Below are 21,240 nucleotides of genomic sequence, written 5' to 3' on the forward strand. Positions count from 1 at the left end.
GATCCAGGACAGGCACTGAAATTATACAGAGAAACCTTGTCTAGAAAAACCAAAAAATAAATAAATAAAAATAAGTGAATAAACAAAAATAAAAAATGATATTATTGTGCATGTTGATACTTAATTGCTTCATAAAAGGAAGTAGGAGAATTTGAGTTATTAATGTACAATAAAACTGTTAATTCTATATCATTTACATTTATAGAAGATTGTTGAAAATCATACAGGCAAGGAAGCTTGAGGTGTTCATACAAAAAACTGCTTGCATAGAGTGTGTGCCCCAAAGCCAGGGTCTGGGCTCTTGGGAGTCTTCTGTGACTGCCATATGTTCTAAGACACACGGATTTTTTTTTTAAGAAAGGAATATAAATTTTTAAAAAAATGGAAATTTCTACATTTGTGTGCAGCAAAGACTCAGACATTTTCTTTCCTATCAGTTTTTATTTTTATTTTTGTTTTGTTTTTTTGAGACAGGGTTTCTCTGTGGCCCTGGCTGACCTGGAACTCACTCACTCTGTAGACCATGCTAACTTGAACTCAAGAGATCCACCTGCTTCTGATTCCCAAGTGTTGGGATTAAAGGCATATGCACCAAACCTGAGTTTCTAGCTGTTTTTAAGTGTACTTTTTCCAGCCAGAAATAGCCTAAGAAACCTTGAATCCCATAAAACTTGCTGACTTATTAAGAGTGAAAGAGCTGGATGAAGCTCATCAGCGTCCAACTCCCTTACCCTCCCTCTCTGCTTAGTCCAAGCCACTTCCACATGGGATATCAGCTGGATGAATCTCATCTGCGTCCAACTCCCTTACCCTCCCTCTCTGCTTAGTCCAAGCCACTTCCACATGGGATATCAGCTGGGAAATTCTGTGACTGTTTGACATGCCTGGAGTGCCAGCATAATTAAACAGTAGATGAACACTTTTTGGCTGCACTCCAGCATCAGTGATTTAATCCAATGTGTCTACAGAAGCTGTTAGAGTAAACATCTGGACTCTGGCACTACCAGAGCTGAAACATTACATAATGAGTACAGCAAAGCTGTAGAGTTGTACCACAGCACAATTTGCGTATGATCTTGCCTTAAGGAAGCTAAATATGTGAACAAAAGCTGTCTTGACTTTTCTAAGGTGACAATTCGGTGCTGCTGAAGTGCTTACTTACCATTGTGTTACTCAGCCTTTGTTACTGTGACAATAGCCAGCATATTCGATTTTCAAAGAAGAAATCTTCATTCAGTGTCGTAACTTTGGGGTTTCAGTGACCTGTGCAGGCAGAGCATGGGGTAGCAGGAGCCGAAGCAGCCAAGGAGCAATATGCTGGCAAGCCGCCTCGGTTTCCAGCTGTCCCTCTTCAGGGGCCCGGCCCTTCAGCTGATGCCACCCATGTTCAGGGCCAGTCTTGCCCCTTCACACTGTCCAGTGTTCTGGTCATCTCTATACACATCCTCACAAATACATCCAGAAGTGTGCTTTCCTAATCTAGACATTTGTAGATGAAGACTCAGCCCTACAGCCCTGAATATTGTCATTATCTGGGGACAGATTCCTATCCAAATGTTGTGGCCCAGTTCTCAGGCCATTACAGAATCTGAGAATGTGCTGGGCTCCTGTGGTTTGTCCTTTGCTTTGTTCTGGTTTTTATTTTTTTATTGCCAGGATTGAGCCCACAGCCTCATGATGGCTGAACATGCTCTCTGCTGCTCAGCTGTACTCACACCTGAGGGACTCGATGATGAAGAGAACGTGTTGTCTGTCTAAGGTAGTGTTGAAGCACCAAGGAACAATCACAAATTGTTGATACCATCTTTTATGTTCACAAATTAAAGGTGGTAGGAGTAGTGAATTCTTCCACGCCCTTTTATTTTCTGTCCAAACCACAAGGTATTGGTTTTACTCATCCTAAAACATGTGAAAATTCTGTAAAATATCAACAGTTACCTAAAAAACAGTAGTAATATAATGTTTAGAGTATTGTTTTAATAGGAAAAAGAAAATTCTAATTAGGTTGAATGTTGATATTACTCCTCTTGTAACAATAATAACCTCATGTAATAGTTTTTAAGTGTGTTTTTGGTGGAGGTGAAGTCTGTCGTACATTTTATGTGCATATCTGCCTGGTACTGTGAAAGGTTATAAGCAATAACTTTAGTGTCAGACTCTGAAAATCTTTGCTCCATCTCTTGTGAGCTGTATCGCATCATGTTAGTTGACCTTTCCAGATCTGGGATCTGTATTTGTAAATTTATAATGACAATGAGATTATTTCTGTGGATTATTTTATGTCATTATGTTTGCCAAGCATATTGGCATATGCTGGTGCCCCCTCCTTCCCACCACTTCATAAACCAGAGCTCAGCAGTTTACCTGGGCATTAGCTGGGGAAGGGGAACCAGGAGGAAGATGTTCTAAGCAGAAAGCAATGCACAGTGGGGCAGTGACATGGTTGTCTCATAGCAACTGAAGACACTGCTACAGAAGAGGGGCCGTATGAAGGATGTGAGCTTCATCCTGAAGCAGTGAGGACTATTCATGACTCATCATGATAGAGAGTCCCCAGACGTGTGCTAGCACTGAGTACGTGACCCACTGGTAGTGATAGGATCCCTGGGATGGGTTTGGGTCAAGGGAAGGAGCTAAAATGCAGTTGTTACTGACACTTTCAACCTTTTAAAATGAAATTTGTGCCCGTGTACAGTCACAAAAGGTGGTTTTCATTTGTTCAGAGTGCCTCTGGGTGTTTTCTCCTCTACAGTATATTGTTTTCTTCTTAAGTATTGACTGTGGAATAAGTGTTTTCATGACTATCCCAGGGAGAATTCTTAACCAGTGATGTAGATGACAACCTATGAAAGAGTAAAACTGACCACACCCATGGGATGGAGCTCTGACTGACTGCATCTCTGCTAATCTTTGTCAGTGGTGTTGGACAATTGGGGAAATGCCATTAAAACTGATAATGAAACATCAAGAGTAATTACCACAAGTCTCAAAAGTAAGATATAATTTATAGCAAGTAATGCTCACAGAAGTTTAACCAAGAATTTGATGGGTAAAGATTTTAACCTAGAGCAGTGGTTCTCAACCTTCTAAATGCTGCAACCCTTTACTACAGTTCTTCATGTTATGGTGGCCCCCACCCATAAAATTAGTTTATTGCTACTTCATAACCGTAGTTTTGCTAGTGTTGTGAATAATAATGTAAATATTTTTGGAGATAGAGGTTTGGCAAAGGGTGGCAGTCTGCAGGTTGAGAACCACTGACCTAGAGGGTAAAGGCAGTCTGTCTGAAAGCGTGTACAGTGAGTTGGTGAATTTGCTGCATTTTCAGCTTGATACGGTTTTGACGTTCTTATCAAACAGTGAGCTTTCTGAAGTCTGCAGCAGTACTTCGGTGTGTGTGGCTCTGGCCCACTCTCCCGTTATTCCCTCCTCCCTCTGCAAAGCAGGCGCTTCTGTGCTGAGCACGGCGAACAGGTGTTGGAGGGAAAGCACAGGAGCTTCAGGGCTCCCAGAGAAGAAGAGCGAGCGAGGGGTGTTGTTCTGTGGCTTTGGCTTGATCGTTCCCACTGGGAAAATGAGTTTGCATTGGGAGTGGGGGGACAGTAAGACTTCTTATGCCTACAGAGAGCATGGAGCTGATTCTCCATGGCAGGGCGCTCAGGGGCTGCCTCATGCCTGCACTCACATGCTCCAGTTTCCCCAGGTGATCTCCATGACAGCTGCATCAGTTTACACTTCTGCTAGGAGAGAGAAGAGCTCCTGTGTCCCCACATCATTACCAACATTTGTCATTTGTTTCTGTATCAGTCAGAAAATGTTTATAGCCCTAAAGTTTGCTTCTGACCAGTTTAAAAAGGAAGTTGTCCTAATGTGGGGGATTAGAACCTAGAACCTGGTAGGCACTGCTCCTGTGGTTAGCTGTGAACATGGAGTCCCTGTTGCTGTGAAGTTTGGTTTGTGCTGTTATAGTCTGTGTCAGAGGGGAATCTGTAAGGACTGTCATAGCAGCCTAAGAGTGGTTTTGCTGAGTTGATAGGGTAATCTCCATTCTGGTTTCCTTACAAGGTGGGCATAGCCTCTTCATTTAACTTCTGCTGTACTACAATGAATCTGGGCTTGTGGGAGTGGGTGGCCATGAATCTCAGGGTCTAGGAGTTGGGTGACTGTGAATCTCAGGGTCTGGGAGTGGGTGACTGTGAATCTCAGGGTCTGGGAGTGGGTGACTGTGAATCTCAGGGTCTGGGAGTGGGTGACTGTGAATCTCAGGGTCTGGGAGTGGGTGACTGTGAATCTCAGGGTCTGGGAGTGGGTGTGAATCTCAGGGTCTGGGAGTGGGTGACTGTGAATCTCAGGGTCTGGGAGTGGGTGACTGAATCTCAGGGTCTGGGAGTGGGTGACTGTGAATCTCAGGGTCTGGGAGTGGGTGACTGAATCTCAGGGTCTGGGAGTGGGTGACTGTGAATCTCAGGGTCTGGGAGTGGGTGACTGTGAATCTCAGGGTCTGGGAGTGGGTGACTGTGAATCTCAGGGTCTGGGAGTGGGTGACCATGAATCTCAGGGTCTAGGAGTGGGTGGCTGTGATGCCATGCTGTTACTCTTCTATAGAGGCCTGGGGCTCCAAGGCTGAGGTCCACACTTAGCTCCCTGTCTACTTCTGGTCACCTGAACTCCTGAGCAGGTCAGCTCCTGACCCCTGCTGCTGGAATCTTTAGAGGTTTTTGTTTGGTGAGTGTGTGGATGAGGGTTATATAAATCATTTAACACTTGGCAACACATTTGAGGTTTTTAAGCTGAAAAATTGGAAGGCCTTATCCATATGGTTCTGATGTTAAACAACCTGTTGCCCATTGTGTTAAATCTCCAGTGTGTCAGCAGCACTGGTGACTGATGGTTTCCAAGTCCTCTTTTACCAACATTAAAAAAAAATTTTGTGGACAGGATCTCACTGTGCAGCTATGAGACCCTGTTCTAGGACCCTGGCTCTTCTAGAACTCACTGTGTAGACTAAGCTGGCCTCCAACTTAGAGAGATTGGTTTTCTTCTGCCTCCTGAGTGCTGGCATTAAATGAGTGCACCACCATGGCTGGCATGACATTTTTAGTGATACAAATTTCCATTCAACATTCTGGCCCTGTAACTCTAAGGAAACAACCTATGACCTGGAGATGAAGGCATAGATTTTGTGTTTTCTTCATTTTTACTTCGTAAGTGGGTTTATTTAAATAAACTTGTAACCAGTGATTTACCTGTCTTTATTAAATGTTTATAGGAAAGTGCATTTGTCATTTGTGTCTTCATGACATAACCACATTACAGAATATCTGACCCTGTGCCTGTGTAATTAGCACAAACTTCATGAATCACATCATTTGTTGAAAGTCAGAATACCAGCTCTTGGGAGGCAGAGGCCAGCCTGGTCTACAGAGCAAGTTCCAGAACAGCCAGGGCTGTTAGACAGAGAAACCCTCTTTTGAAAAATCATGGGGAAAGAGATGGGGGGGGGGGGGGGGGGGGGGAGAAAGAAAGGAAAAAAGGAGAACAGTTGTCCTAAGCATTTCCTGTGTCTGAACACTCTCTGAACATCTGAGTACTTACTGAGAACAGCTTCTCTGTTTTCTTTTTGTTGGTGTTCTAATGTTTAGACTTATTTGATTCTTGCTGTAGGGTAGATGTTGATGCCCCCACCCCCAAGGTCTGTTTTTAAAGGCTGATCCTCTGAGTGGTGCTACTAGGGTTTGTAACTTTAAGGAGATGAGGCCAGGGAGTTCTTTGATCTTTGGTGGGGCCCTGAGCCCCTGTGAGGTCAGCAGGTATTCTCCACTTTTCACCTTGTACTTGGCATCGCCTTTTCTCTGTAAGTTAATTATCTCAGGTGTTCTCTGATGCAATGGAAAGCTAACGCAGTTGTTTTCTTAATATAAATATCTTATTAGTCTTGATTTTGTTTTGCTGTGTATGTGTTATGCATATATGGAGTATATGTGTATGTGGTTGTGTGTGCGTGCACATGTGTATATGGTTGTGCACTCACTGGGTGGCCTGCTCTATCACTGTCACTGAACTTGGAGCAAGGCTGGTGATGAGCAAGCCCCAGCAACTGTCCTGTCTGCCTGTACTGCCTTCCCTGTTAGAGGTGGCTGTGGCCATGGCCAGCTACTATGTAAGCACAGCAAATGTTCTTACTCACTGAACCTCTCTCCAGTTCCAGTAGTCTTGGTATTTAAAAAAGAAATCACAAAATTGTCATGTCCTTTATAATATGTTTGGATTAATAGCTAGAACAAATAAGTGGTTCTTTGCATTTGTGCTCCAAACTTAGCCAATGTAATATTCTTAGATGCTCTGCCACTGATAAGAAAATTTGGAAAAGAAGTTAATATTCATGAGGTGGTAGAAGGTTATTGGGTCATGTGGTAAGGTGACCTCTTACCTGAGGAGGAAACGCCTGTTGGCCTGAAGTTCCCTGAAGGCAACAGAAGAAGAGGAGGAGGAGGAAATGCTGTTTCTGGCGGACTTGTGCTGTGGGGTTTGGGAAGCAGTGCAGACAACCCGAAGCTTCTACCGTTGTTGTTTCAGGGTCAGTGGCAGGAACAGACTTCCTGACTGGGAAGTATTGTGGGAAGGCTGCAGGGCCCAGGCCTCCTTGGAAGCCTCCCCTGACCACCTTTGCCTGGACTCCTGTCTGTAAGCTGCCGACCCATCAGACTGCTTCCTCCTGCTTCTTGAGCGGTAAATGCATATCCATGGCTGAAGTGTGTGTGTGAGTTCATTTTGTTAGGCTATGCTTTGCAAAGTTGTGCTCTGTGATTTGTCCCCCATTGTCTAAAATTTATTATTCAATCTGTGTCTTTTCCTCTGAATATTTAATGATACTGAAACACAAGCCAGATTCTTTTGGAAAGTTCTCAGTTTTCAAATGTGCAGCCTCTAGGGTTTCACATTTGCTTGGTTTTCTAGAGGCCTGTGCTTTCCCTTGGGGTTGGGTGGATTATCACTATTGTGAATATGTGAGAATTCAGTGATCGGAAGTTCAGCATCTTTTTAAATTGAATGACTGAATAAACTTAAGCAGTATTTCAGGTGGACAATGTATTTCACAAGTGTGTGTTGTGTGTACAAGCTCCTCATCCCTGTGAAAAGTGATGGACACCCTGTTCTCTAGTTTAAATGGCAGGTAAGAAAGTAGAGCATGTGTGTGCACACATATCCTACATGTGCACACATAACATGCATGTGTGTGTATACACATACGAGTGTGCAGTGAGATGCTAACCTGAGTCCAGCTGACTGTCCATAGTGGGCAGCAGCTGGACTTGTGCAGTCTTAGACACTGGGCATATGAAGAGTCTCAGCAGCATCGTCTCTGTGGTGAAGCATTGATGTGTGTGTCTGCTTTTTCTCTTTTAAGTACATATTTCTAAGCTCTCTATGTAGTCCTACAGAAATACCTGTTGTCCCTATTAATTAAAATTACCCAAAATTTGATTTACTATTTTTATTTAGTGTAGAATCTTACTGAGACAAGAAGTTGCTGGCTACTATAAGTGTTTTGGATTTGTTTTTTTTTGTGTTTTTTTTTTTTGTTTTTTAGTTTTTATGTGCATTGGGGTTCTGCCTGCATGTATGTCTATGTGCGGATGTCAGATCCCCTGGCACTGGAGTTACAGACAGTTGTGAGATTCCATGTGGGTTCTGGGAATTGAACCCAGGTCCTCTGGAAGAGCGGCCAGTTCTCTTAACCACTGAGTCATCTCTCTAGCCTGTATTTTGAAATTTTTAATGTCTGATCTTAAAATGAATGCTGGCTGTTTTTGTTTGTTTGTTAGTTTGTTTGGTTTTGGGGTGTGTGTGTGTGTGTGTGTGTGTGTGTGTGTGTGTATGTATGCACTGTGACTTTTTATTGTTTTCTGATCACTGAACATTTATGGCAATTAGCACAAACATTTCAGCTCCTGTTAGGGCCATGATACCCACCTCACTGTGTACAATGTTTGTCATCTAAAATACAAGGATGTGATAGCTTTTCCCCAGAATATGCTATGAGCATTCCCTTTAATAAGGATCCTTTCTGAAATAATATAAATATCTATCGAAGAATTTTAATTTATATTTTCTCCGTTAAAGGAGAAACATGGAGAAGCTTAAGAATTTGTCAAAGCTGGGAAGATGGCTTTGCAGATAAAAGTGCCACCCACTAAACCTAAGAGCCTGAGTTCAGTTCCCAGAACTCATGCAGTAAGGGAAAACCGACCGCCAGAGGTTGTCCTCTCACTGCTACATGCACCATGGCATTCACATGTGGATATGCGCACACACACGTACACACAAACACATATAAGTAATGTAAGAAACAATAGTTTGTCAACTGCCAATAAACACGGCAGATATGAAAACGGAGCTGAGAGGAGAGTGCATGTGGAGCCTGTGCCCCTCAGATGTGGCAGATGTAGTTAGTGGACTTCCTCTGTGCTCTCTGTCTCCACACCCTCAGGGGAGCTACTCCTGTAGGAGAGGTCTGTGCTGGTCACTGTCACTTCCTTTGGGTTCCTCACAGTCCTTGGGTCATTTCTACTTGAGCACAAGGTGGAGCAGAGCATGTCTTGCTTCTTCACTAGTAACATTTGCTCTATTTTGATTAACTTATTTTTAGGGAAGAAAAAACTTTACTTATGTGACATGGAACATCTTTGCTGAGACAGTTTCATACAATGCTAGTTAATTTTTTCAATTCTAAGTGATATTAGACATAGTTTTTGTAATTGTTTTTCTATCTCCTATAAATATGATTTGCTTGGATATTTCCCTAAATGTTTAAAACAAAATCTGTGAATCTGCTTCAGGAAATGGTTTTGCTGAAGCTCCAGGGACGCTGTAGAATACAGCCAAGAGTAGCATCCGTGCTTTAGATACCACCTTGGGTGTGGTTTCTGAGTGTCACACTGTGGTGTTCATATTCACCATAGCACCAGTTAATGGTATGGTTTAGCAGTTTGAGGCAAAGGAAGGACTCCATGGTACTAAACTCTCCTGAGTTCTCTCACACAGTTCTCAGTGTGCCTGTGCTTTTCCTTATCAGCATCTGTGCAGTTGCTGCCTGGATTCTACAGACGTGCATGCATGTCCACCTTGTGTAGGTCACTGTGGCGAAGGACTCAGTTTGTGGAGAATTAGGAGGCAAAGAATCAGAAACATTTCCAGGGAAAGACAGTAGCACATGCAGCTTGAAGAAGCTGCAGAGTCATGTGTTGGACAGACATGAAATGTCTTGAGGAGGGTTGTATTTGAAAGGGGTTTCCTGTAGCAATAGTGTACAAAGTAGGTGTGTAAGTAGAGGCGAGTGGACAGAGTGGGCTGGCAGGCAATTACAGTGCAGGGGCATGCTTGTGGTAGTCTGAATCTGGAAGTCAAAGTGCTCCATTGCAGCGAACATCTCTACTGCAGCTAGAGTGAGCTATTGCTGCTCAGAGCAGCATGAGCTGGGCCCACAGACTACATGAACTTTGTGTGCTCACAGCTGTCATGGTAGTTATCTTTGCAGAAGATCAGTTCTAGAAGGTCACTTGGAGGTGAGCAGGCAGATGCAGTCATTTTGCAAAAATCCACAAATAGGATTCCTGAGTTTTCTCTAATACGTTATACTTCAATAAAAATGTTTCTTTTAAAATCTAGTTTTATCAACCACTAAGCATGTATGACTGTTAGGATACGATTTCCAGCCTTCCCCCATCTAGATAGTCACTATTACCATGCTGCCATTTGCCCTCCATAGACTGTGGGTCAGGTGGAATTTGGATTTAGAACCTAGTGTGTGCCCTGCTTAGCTGAGGTGAGTAGCTTTGGGAGGCACCATGCCATCGGAAACCTCCCAGGACCCTGGTATTTTTGGCAAGAGAGTTGTTTAAAGCACTCTGACCAGGGTCCAGTCCCATCTGGCATCCTAGCTGCCCATCTACTTGGCTCTTGTCTTTATGTGGTGCTTGCCATTACCTCACCAGAGGGCAAACTCATGGACTACCTGATCTTGTACTTGTAAACCTCTTTTGTTTAGAAAGTTGGCCTGTCTCTTATGTGTCATGGAATAATACAGATATAATAGACGACCACAGCAGCCTCCATGTGTCTGGAGGAATATCCCACAAAAAGAACCCCTAGCTTCCTCCAGCCCAGGCCTTCAGCAGGTAGAGCCAACTGTCTTGGACACCCATTGGTAGGTTAGTGATCCATTGAGGCTGGAGGATCGCAAGGCTGGAGTGTGGAGGGAAAGGAGGAGGGGTGCTACCTGTGCTGGGAAAAGTGGCATCGTGTGTGACAGTGGCACTCCTGTCAGAGTTGACCCCAGAGAGAACCGCTTCCAGTGACTGCTCACTGGAGGCTGTGGGCTAAGCCCGGGTGTGCTTCTGAGTGTGGCCTGCTTGTTTCCATTGTGTGGAGGGAAGTGCCCACTGGGCTGTTTTCTCCTCCTCTGCCTTCTTCGGGGTTGACGCCAGGCTCGCAGCCCCACACTTGCTATGGCAGTGCTCTTTCAGCCAGAAAAGAGTCCAGTCTGACGGTGGTTCTTTGTTCCTTTGTGGTATTAGAACAATTTCCAAAAGGTAACTCGGGGTGGCAGGGAAGAATGAACTACTTAGTTTGTCAGTATATGTAGAAAGAGACCTGTAAGCAGAGCTAATTTTGGAGACCAGCCTCAGTTATTGGAAACATCTTTCATCTAATGGATGGTATATGGATAAACATAAAGACTTTGCTCATTTTTGAATTATAGTTATTACATGAAAATTCTGCATTTGTACTTAGACCCTAGTTAAGAAGCAAAATTTCACCCATTTAAAAAACAATTGTGTGTGTATGTGTCTACCTGTCTATCTATAAGAGTGAGTATATGCACAAATATGTTTCCAGGTGCCCGTGGGAGGCCAGAACAGGGCATTGGATTACAGACATTTGCAAGCTGTCTAACATGGTGCAAGGATCCAAACTCCAGCCTTCATGATAGAGCAGTAATCGTTCTTAAGCCCTGAGCCCCTCTCTCCAGCTCAGCATGGGCAAATGCACAAGTAAGCACCTCTCTTCAGTTGTTTGAGCACTGTGCTCCCAGAAAGTTCGATGCCGATAGAGGAGCTGCTGATTAACACCACTGGGTATGGAATTCATCTCAAGTGGCAATGGGTATCATGTACGGCTTAGGAAAATGGATGTGTTCATACACTATCCAGATTGAGCTTGGAAAAAAAGCCTTCATAGTGCCAAAGTAAGAGATAAAATTAAAAACTAGTGACTGGTTACATCAGAAAAGTTTAAGAAAGGAGTGAGTCACCCAGATGGCTCAGCAGGTAAAGGAGCTTGCTGCAAGCCTTCCAACTGAGTCAGTCTCTGGGACCTACGATAGAAAAAGAACCATTTCATACAAGTTGTCCTTTCACCTCCACACCTGGTACTCCCACAGACAGACAGACAGACACACACACACACACACACTCTAAATGTAATAGAAGCTTTTTTTAAAGTTTAAGAGAAAAAGGCCCTTCTTAATAGAAGGATTGATACTTTTATGCTGATAATTTTTTCTGGACTCGAATGTTTCATAGTAAATATCAAAATTTTAATTATGAATCCTTTAAAAAATTTAAGGTTGTTGGTTGTTCTTAGGTACCTGATACAATAACCTAAAATCTTTCTTGTCTTCAATGGTCTTATTTTTCCAAAATTTTTCATTGCTGATGACTTTCTGTATAATAGAAGTTTCTAATTTTTGAAAGATAGAATTTTCATTTCCATGTACAGAAATAACTTGAATTCATAATTCAGAACTCACTTGAGCTTGTAATATTTGACCATATTAATCATTCTGAACTATAGAGCCTGACTGTAAAAGAGGTGGGTAATGGCAGTGAAGACCTTCCAGATGATGAGGGAAAGCTGATCCCCTCCCAGCAAAGCTATAGTGTGTTCATTACCATTTCTAGGGGCCTCCATGCCTTAAAGAGCTGGGGCACATTTCCATTTTATATGCAGGCATAGTTTTTAGAAGACTGTAGCCTGTGGCCTATTTCAGCAGGATGTTTTAGGGGCATTTCTGTGGTTTGAATGTGAAATGTTGCCCACAGGTCCATGGGTTTGAACATCTGGTCCTCAGCCAGTAGTACTGCTCTGAGTGATTATGGAACCTTTGACATGAGGCCTAACAAGCAGCTGTGGGGCCATAGGGGCAGGGTTTAAGGATTATTTTTACCCTAGATAGAGTTCCTGATCCATTGAGATGTGAGCAGGCTGCCTCACACATGAGTTCCCATGAAGCCTCCACGCCTTCCCCTCTATGATGGACCTAAACTGAGCCAAAGCAAATCTTAACTCTCTTAAGTTGCTTGCTGCGGGTTTTCTGTCATGGGAGTGAAAATATTAGTAACTTCCCCCATGCCAGATTGCTGATTTGCATTTAATACAAGTTATCCCAGTTCTCTGCTGTGGGACATTAGAACCTTTATCTTTTGTTAATGCCTCAAGCTTGGCCGTATGCTCCTTCTGTGCTTGCTTCTCGTGTTCCAGGAGTTACATTTGCTCAGTAGTTATCACGAAGATGCTGTCTATGTGAATATGCAGCACAGTGCCTGCCCTCTGTGAGCTCTGTGTGAGCACTCATCTAGTAAGGGCCATTTTTCTAGGCTCAGTGTCCTGTGAACCTCTGTCACAACAGTTTGTGATCGACACATATTGTAGATGCTGTAGTTAAAACATTCAGTCTGCATCCTGCTACATTAATACCAAGTATCTGTCTGTCTGGTGTCAGACTCTAGATAGCTCATCATGCTGGGTTGGGGGGAGGGGCATTTCAAGCAGGGGAACCAGCACAGGAAGTACAAAACAGCACTCAGCAAGGTGCTGAGAAAGGGTGCTTAATACCAGTCTAGGAGTTGACAAGTGAGAGGCCAGCGGTTCCTGGTGCAGTCTGCTGGGGATGTGTCTGTAGCAGCTCAGACTTCCCAGTGCTGCTCATGGTCTATCTGCAGGTGTCATGAATCCCTGTGCCCTTTATGAAAGCCTGCTCTTGTGAGACGCCTCCACACATGTATGCACTTGATCACAGAAGGCATCTTCAACAATCAGTGGTGTGTAGCTAAAGAACACTTCTATGAACCATCTTCATACCCTCCTGAGTTCATGTAGATCAGCCACAGACCCTACCCAAAGCTGAGATGCTGCAGTTGCAAATGTAGACGCCTTGTAAGAAAAACAGGCACTCAGGTGTGGCACTGCCGACGGAGGACTTGACTGGGTCACTGCTCCCATTCCAAATTCTACCTGGGATAGCCAAGTCATTTTCTTCCTGGGTACTCAGACACTAATGACTACTCACCTGCATGCAGCCACAGTGTAGGCCTTTGATTTCCCCTGTCGTCAAGTCTGGGGACCGGGCATAGAGCTGGGGTCTGGACTTCAGAAGGTATGAAGGACCACTTCATGTTTCAGCTCCTGGAGAGGTGTGCTGGGGCTTCTACTAGGAAGACAGAGAGACTGGCTCCTCAGCTGAGTTTGCAAATAATACAGTGATGTTTAGAGGAGCTGAGATGATTACAGTGTAGCTCCAAACCCAACAGAAGCTGTGTTCACCTACACATGTCTTCATCTCCAAGTGTGAAAGAACAAAATGCAAAGGCTGTTAAGAGGCCTGTGCTCAATGTCTGGGTCCCTGTGAGTTTTCGTGATAAACAGTGTCTCTGATAATGGATGTGTATGTGTTTGTGTTCATTGCAGTCACTTAGCGATTAAAAGTTCAAACAATTCTCACCCAGATGGGAAAATCTATGGTGATGTGCCATATAAGCAGGGATCTGGAGCATAGATGATGTGCCTAAGAGTGAAAAATCACAGACAGGGGCACTGGGACAGGTGGTCATTGCGGTCAGAGAGGACGTGAGCTCTGGGGACCCACTATTGGGCCAGACTGTGATGTTACCTCCATACATGATGGACTTAAAACCGTGAGTGGTCATCTTAGAGCCTGAGAGTCTCCATGGCGGGTTTCTTTGGAAGGAGAGGATTTCAGTGAGATCCAAAGCTTTCTAAAGATTAAGGTTTTCAATGGAAAATAAATAATTATCAACTAGGCTTCAATTCAGAACCTTCAACAGAGGAGTAGTATGTCATGTCTGATAATTTTTGATACCTGAATTTTATCCAGAGAAAGAATACCAGAAATTCTGTTTTTGGTGATTGGGGGTGTCTGGTGAAGGGGATGGGGGTGCATGAGGAGTGGTGGGTGTCTAGAGTTTTGAGTAAGCTTTTTTTTTTTTTTTTCCGAGACAGGGTTTCTCTGTGTAGCTTTGCACCTTTCCTGGAACTCATTCTGTAGACCAGGCTGGCCTCGAACTCACAGAGATCCGCCTGGCTCTGCCTCCGGAGTGCTGGGATTAAAGGCATGTGCCACCACTGCCCAGCTTGAGTAAGATTTCTAATGTCATTAATTCTAAAATATCAGCGCTGTTAAAAACCTTAAAACTAATCCAGATGATCACCTAATTAAATCAGTGTTTATTGCCTCTCCTAAGCCTATCATTCTCCTTTAAAATCAAGACGGACCACAAGACAATGAGCACTAAACCTGCTTAGTGTGTAGCCCTACCACGGAGAGAAGAGCTGAGGGTTAAAAGCACAGGAAGAAGAGCATGTGGGGCTGACTTCAGCAAGACGATGTGGGCAGTTAGTGGAAGAGCCCAGTTACTTGGTTAAGTAAAGTCTTCTGACTGGCACATGATGTGGCCATATTGTTTTTAAAGGACTAGGTAAAGAGTGAACACTGGGAAGAGTGTGTTTTATATTGTTGGGGTGGAACTCTTCTGACTTAATGAAATCAGGAAACCAGCAGTGAGAAAAAGACAGATGTGTATGAGGGAATGATTTCTTTGAGCTGTTTTTTTTTTTATAAATATTTTTATTTTATAATTAATTTAACTTTACATATCAGCCACATACTCCCTCCTCCCACCCCCCAGCCTTCCCCCCTAACCCATCCCCCATTCCCACCTCCTCCAAGACAAGGACTCCCCTGGGGAGTCAGCCCAGCCTGGTAGATTCAGTTGAGGCAGGTCCAGTCCCCTCCCCGCTGCACCAAGGCTGAGCAAAGTGTCTTAGCATAGGCCCTAGGTTCCAAAAAGCCAGCTCATGCACTAAGGATAGGTCCAGTCCCACTGGCTGGGGGCCTTCCAAACAGTTCAAGCTAATCGACTGTCTCACTTATCCAGAGGGCCTGGTCCAGTTGGGGGTTCCTCAGTTTTGGTTCACAGTTCATGTGTTTCTGCTAGTTTGGCTATTTGTCCCTGTGCTTTTTTCCAATCATGGTCTCAATATCTTTTGCTCATACAACCCCTCCTCTCTCTCGCCGTTTGGACTCCTGGAGCTCCATTTGGGGTTTGGCCGTGGATCCTGCTTCCACCAGTCACTGGATGAGAGTTCTATCATGACAGTTGGTTTTTATCACCCTGGTGTGAGCAGCTCAGAGAAGCCTGGGAAGGCCAGGGGAATGTGACTGCCACACGGATGCACACTGGTCCCCAGGGGAATGTGACTGCCACACGGATGCACACTGGTCCCCAGGGGAATGTGACTGCCACACGGATGCACACTGGTTCCCGGGGAGTGTAACTGTGCAAGCATGCACACTGGTCAGTAGGATAGCATAGCAAGTATGTTCAAAATGGTTTAATCATTTGTGCTTCAAAATGATAGGAACTTTAAAAAAATCTCTGACATTATGCTAATGAGCAAACTGAGAAGAGAGAGGCAGAACACCAGCATGACATTGAGCAAGTCGATAAGTCGTTAGATCTGGGACACAGTTAGAAGTTACTATGAGAGTAAGTCAGGGGTGGGGCATGTGGTAGGAGCCATTTACCCTGCAGAGTTCTGGTCCATAAAGTAGGCCTGGACTTTACCACAGTGGGATATTGGGTGCCATGCTATAGTTCACATAATATAGGGGAAAGTTTTCTTTATTTAAAAAAAAGATGTTTTACCTGTTTTGTTTTGTTGTTGTTTTTTTTTTTTTTTTAAGCTAATGCAGATTCTGCATTCTCTGTGTTTCCAAAGCCAGAGCCATGACCTGAAACCCTGATGACCACTGCCAGGGCCTCTTCTGGGTGACCGGCAAGTGCACCATGGAACTTAAAGTATGGGTGGATGGAGTTCAGAGGATTGTTTGTGGGGTCACTGAAGTCACAACTTGCCAGGAGGTTGTAATAGCCTTAGCCCAAGCTATAGGTAAGTCAAATATGTTAAGTAAAAAAAAAAAAAGGTGCTTGGTACTTGGTACTTGTGGGGTGTGGTGATGCTGTGTGCATGAGTTGGCTTCTCAGTATCTTGATAAAAACACCTGAAAGTTAACTTAGAGGATATTTGGTTCACAGTTTCAGAGGGTTCAGCCTGTAGGCCCAGGCAGAACATCCCGGTAATAGGAGTGCATGGGGTGCAGAAGGAAGGGGGAAGGGGGAGGAGGGAGGGATGAATTTTATCAGAGTTTATACATACTTATTAGTTACTTTAGATTTTTTTTGGAACACAATGAGGGCATAAACCTCTGTCTCCATAACCAAGTAATGTGTTCAGAATTTCTATTTGCATTATAAATCTGCTATTTAGCCAATGCGATTAAGAGGAAATTGCATCCAGCACCTTGCTAGGTGCTCAGTTCTCTTTGTCCCCCAGCTCCTCATATCGGAGGCATGTCAGGTCAGTGCCGGTTTGAGATAGGGCACTTGTTGCCAGTACACGTGCACTGTGGCAGGTCTGCTAAACGCTAATGGGGGGCTTTCTTCTCTCATCTGTGCTGCACTGTATGAAAGCGTGCTGGAAGTGCTAGGTCTCTCTCGGGGACACCCGTCATCCTAGACTGTTCTTGTGGACCAGCTTCCTTGTGGAAGGGGAGGTTAGAGCCTTTTCCTTTCTGCCAGCATACCCAGTATTTCTTTTAAGTACCTCTCAAGATCTGTTGGATTGAAACAAGTCAGGATTCAGTGAAGATTAAGACATCAACTCAAAATTTTCCTTGAATGGTGTTTTTTTTTTTTAAGTTGTGTGTGTGTGTGTGTGTGTGTGTGTGTGTGTGTGTGTGTGATATTATTTGTTTTTTTTTTTCTTTTACATCCTGACCATAGTTTCCCCTCCCTCTTCTCCTTTCAATCCCTCCCCCATCTCCCCTCTGCACCCCCATCCTCTTCTCTTCCATTTCTGTTCAGAAAAGGCCAGGCCTCCCATGGTTATGTACAAAGCATGGCATATCAGGTTGTAGTAAGACTAAGCACCTTGCCCTGTATTAAGGCTTGGCAAGGTGACCCAGTATGAGGAGTAGGGTTCCCAAAACCAGCAAAAGTCAGAGATAGCCCCTGCTCCCACTGTTAGGAGTTCCACGAGAAGTTTTTAAAGAGGAGGTCTCACTATGTAGACCAAGCTGGCCTTGACCTGTGGCAACCCTCCAGTCTGACCATTCAAGTGCTGGGTAGAGGCACACACCAGCATGCCTAGAAAAAAGTCTACAAAGGTCAGACTACCTGAGCAGGTACCACAGCTGCATCTTTTTGTGTGATAACCGTATATCTGCAGAGAGTTCCATGGAGAAAACATGTCCTACTCACCAGATGTGTGTTTCTTCGTTTAGAGTGAAGAATGTACCCAACCTGTGAACAAATGTTTTAACTAAACTGACTACCTTATTTTTCCTTTCTCAATAACTCAATTCAAGGCCTGCGTTGAGAAGCTGAAACTTGAATGTAGATGATGGTGTTATTTCAAATTTGGCCTAAAAAGTCTTTTTTTTTTTTTAAATCATAAATACTTAATTGAACGCAGAGCTCATCTGAGGAGTGACTCCACTGGTGACCCCGCAGCTGCCTCCTGTCTGCGTGAGACTATTGAAAACTACAATCAGTGTTTTATTTGCCTTTATTATTTATTGATTTGTTCATGATGTCACATTTATTAAACAAACAGCTTAGACTGTCAGTGCCGTAGATAACTGCAGATATTCAAGCTATGTCAGTTTAGACATTCTTATGTCCTGCTTCTGAATTGCTGGGAGCATTCATATCCACACATCCAGATGCCACATATTGATCCAGTAGTGGAGAAAACACTACTGTTTGTCAGCAGCTCCTGCTACTGTTCCACACGCCACTCTGATGGCTAGATGGCAGTTTCTTTAGCGACAGTGACTACTAATGTTTGCTTTCTTTGTACATGTTGCCGATATGCATACGTGTGTTACCTGCATGTACCTTTTTGTTTGAGATAGTCTCTCACTGCCCCAGATCCCACAGGATCACAGGTGTGACCTGTTGTCCCTGACGTTTTTGTGGGTTCTGGGCTCCAAGCTTAGATGCTCATGTTTATCAGCCCGTGTTTTACTGACTGATGTCTATTCTTAGCCCCTGAGGTACATGTTTAACAAACTCAAAATAGCACCCACCTTAAATGAGAATGTTTATGAAATGTGTTCACACCTATAACATTACATTGTCTTTTTTTCTTCTTTGCATTATATTTATTTGGATGGGGGCAGAAATATACCAAAGCTCACATGTGGAGGCCAGAAAAAAAAAATTCTCTAATCAGTTCTTTGTTTCCTACCATGTGTGTCAATCATTTTTACCCACTGAGCCCTCGTTCTGGCCCTATGTTGTCCTTTGCAAGTTTATTTCAATTTTGTAATTAGCAGGTAAAGCATATTTTTTATTTAAATGATTTTACTGTTTTGTCTCTAATAGTAAAATCTAAATTTTGCCTTTTTTGTTTTTAGAAGAACCTTTGAAATTATTATTATAAGATTAAACCAAACTTCTTTCAGAACCCCTTTCAACAGGAAGCTGTTTGGAAGGGCCATCTTTACTGGGCAACTTCAGCTGTAGGAGCTGTCGGCCAGCTAAGCACTGGGAGCACGAGGTCTAGGCCCTGCAGTGAGCTGGGGCAGGTTCTTCACTACACAGTGGAAATCTGCACAACTTTAGAAGCTCTAGTTAATTTCTGGAACCCTCCCTCCTTTGCTGTGGGGGAAGTATTCCCAATGTTTTTCTTTGTTCAGTCTTTCCCCAGAAGTTCAGAACACTTAGATATTTGACCAGAGTATAAAATTCTTAGGGAAATACAAAGTGGAATTTCTAACAAGTCAGAGGATACTCACAGTTCATATCTGAACAGCATGCTCTCACAGCTTTCAGAGATCTTGTGTTTTCTCAGGCTGTCAGAGGACTTGGACTCTCTTTTAATGCTGCCCAAGAGCAATTGTCAGAAGTTACTGTCTGTTGCAGTATTTATCACCACATGTCCCACTGTGACAGTGTGCTCTGACCTTTTCTGTCTAGGCCGAACTGGAAGGTACACCCTCATAGAGAAATGGAGAGATACTGAGAGGCACTTGGCACCGCATGAAAACCCCATCATATCCTTAAACAAGTGGGGGCAGTATGCTAGTGACGTCCAGCTCATCTTGCGTCGGACTGGGCCATCCCTCAGTGAGCGCCCCACCTCAGACAGTGTGGCCCGGATTCCTGAAAGAACTTTGTACCGACAGAGCTTGCCCCCCTTAGCCAAACTGCGGCCTCAGGTAGACAAGTCAATCAAGAGAAGAGAACCTAAAAGGAAGTCCCTGACATTCACAGGAGGTGCCAAAGGGCTGATGGACATTTTTGGAAAAGGTAAAGAAACTGAATTTAGGCAGAAGGTGCTGAGTAACTGCAGAACCACAGCAGAAGAGCTGAGGAGGCTGATCCGGCTGCAGACAGATAAGCTGCAGGCCATCGAGCAGCAGCTGGAGTCCAGTGAACTGGAGATACGATTCTGGGAGCAAAAATACAGTTCCAGCCTGGAAGAGGAAATTGTCCGCCTGGAGCAAAAGATCAAAAGGAATGATGTGGAGATCGAGGAGGAAGAGTTTTGGGAAAATGAACTACAGATAGAACAAGAAAATGAGAAGCAGCTCCAGGACCAGCTTGAGGAGATACAGCAGAAAGTCACAGACTGTGACAGCAAGCTGAAGGACTACCTGGCACGGATCCACTCTATGGAAAGTGGTCTCGAAGCAGAGAAGCTGCACCGGGAAGTTCAGGAGGCACAAGTCAACGAGGAAGAGGTGAAAGGAAAGATTGAAAAGGTCAAGGGGGAGATGGACCTTCAAGGGCAGCAGAGCCTGAGGCTGGAGAACGGCATTAGAGCTGTAGAGAGGTCTCTGGGGCAGGCTACCAAGCGCTTACAGGTAAGGGTATCTCAGTGAGCAGGATACCTCATCTGTATAAGGGCAAGTTTAATTCAAAGGACCTAGAGATGGCTCTGTAGCTCAGGCCTGTCTGTTGTAGATTTAAGAAAATTTGACTGAGAATTTCATGAGAATCTTGTTTTCCTCATGTTATAAAATAAATATTAGCCAGGTCGGTGGTGGCGCACGCCTTTAATCCCAGCACTGGGGAGGCAGAGACAGGTGGATCTTTGTGAGTTTGAGGCCAGCCTGGGCTATGAAGTGAGTTCCAGGACAGGCACAAAGCTACACAGAGAAACCCTGTCTCGAAAAAAAACAAAAACAAAAATAAAATAAATATTAGTAGATTCAACTCCAACATCTTATCAAAACTATGAACTCTAACTCTTATGAACCAAATTCATTAGCAGTAGGTTATAAAGTATCTAAGAGGGGAATTTATGACAAGATAAGCAAGATTGTTGCAGCGCTGAGGTCTGTAGAAACTAGTACTTTTTGATGACACGTTCAGACCATACATTTATTTTATAAGTACGTGGCAACATCCAGAAGGGAAGCCTCATGTCTAAGAGGATGGGCAGTACCCTCTTTGGCCACTGTGTCCACATAAACCAAGTGTGTCAGGGAGTTCTGAAAGCAGGCCCCATCTCCCACCCCCTTCAGCCCCCATCGGCAGTGGTCTGTCCCAAAGGCAGCCCCACACACACACAGCCCAGTTACAGAATAGCTGGTGTCTTCCAACCAGGACAAGGAACAGGAGCTGGAGCAGTTGACCAAAGAGCTACGTCAAGTCAATCTCCAGCAGTTCATCCAGCAGACAGGGACAAAGGTCACTGTGCTGCCAGCTGAGCCCACTGAAATAGAGGCCTCCCAGGCAGACATAGAGACAGGTAAGGCCTTCCCTTATTCTCCCTGATGTCACCTACAGTGGCATCCTTCTTGTTTCTGAGGACATCAGTAACATTTGGGGAATCTGTTTACTTGGATGGTCATATTGTTTATTTTTA

The 21,240-nt window shown here is 44.1% G+C and overlaps 1 protein-coding gene across 2 annotated transcripts in view; it reads left to right on the forward strand.

Moving 5' to 3' along the window:
* Window positions 1-21,240, forward strand: part of Rassf8 (Ras association domain family member 8) — a 72,508-nt gene that overhangs the window by 46,835 nt on the left and 4,433 nt on the right. The window contains exons 2-5 of one of the 2 annotated variants that reach the window (XM_036181472.1): window positions 1,657-1,759; window positions 16,081-16,251; window positions 19,344-20,233; window positions 20,979-21,123. In XM_036181472.1, the coding sequence (XP_036037365.1) occupies window positions 16,149-16,251; window positions 19,344-20,233; window positions 20,979-21,123 (1,138 nt within the window). In that variant the 5' untranslated portion in view covers window positions 1,657-1,759; window positions 16,081-16,148. The remainder of the gene's footprint in view (window positions 1-1,656; window positions 1,760-16,080; window positions 16,252-19,343; window positions 20,234-20,978; window positions 21,124-21,240) is intronic. The other variant, XM_036181471.1, reaches the window with a different exon arrangement.

The sequence above is a fragment of the Onychomys torridus genome, chromosome 3 (genome assembly GCF_903995425.1).
Source record: "Onychomys torridus chromosome 3, mOncTor1.1, whole genome shotgun sequence".
Classification (NCBI taxonomy): domain Eukaryota; kingdom Metazoa; phylum Chordata; class Mammalia; order Rodentia; family Cricetidae; genus Onychomys; species Onychomys torridus.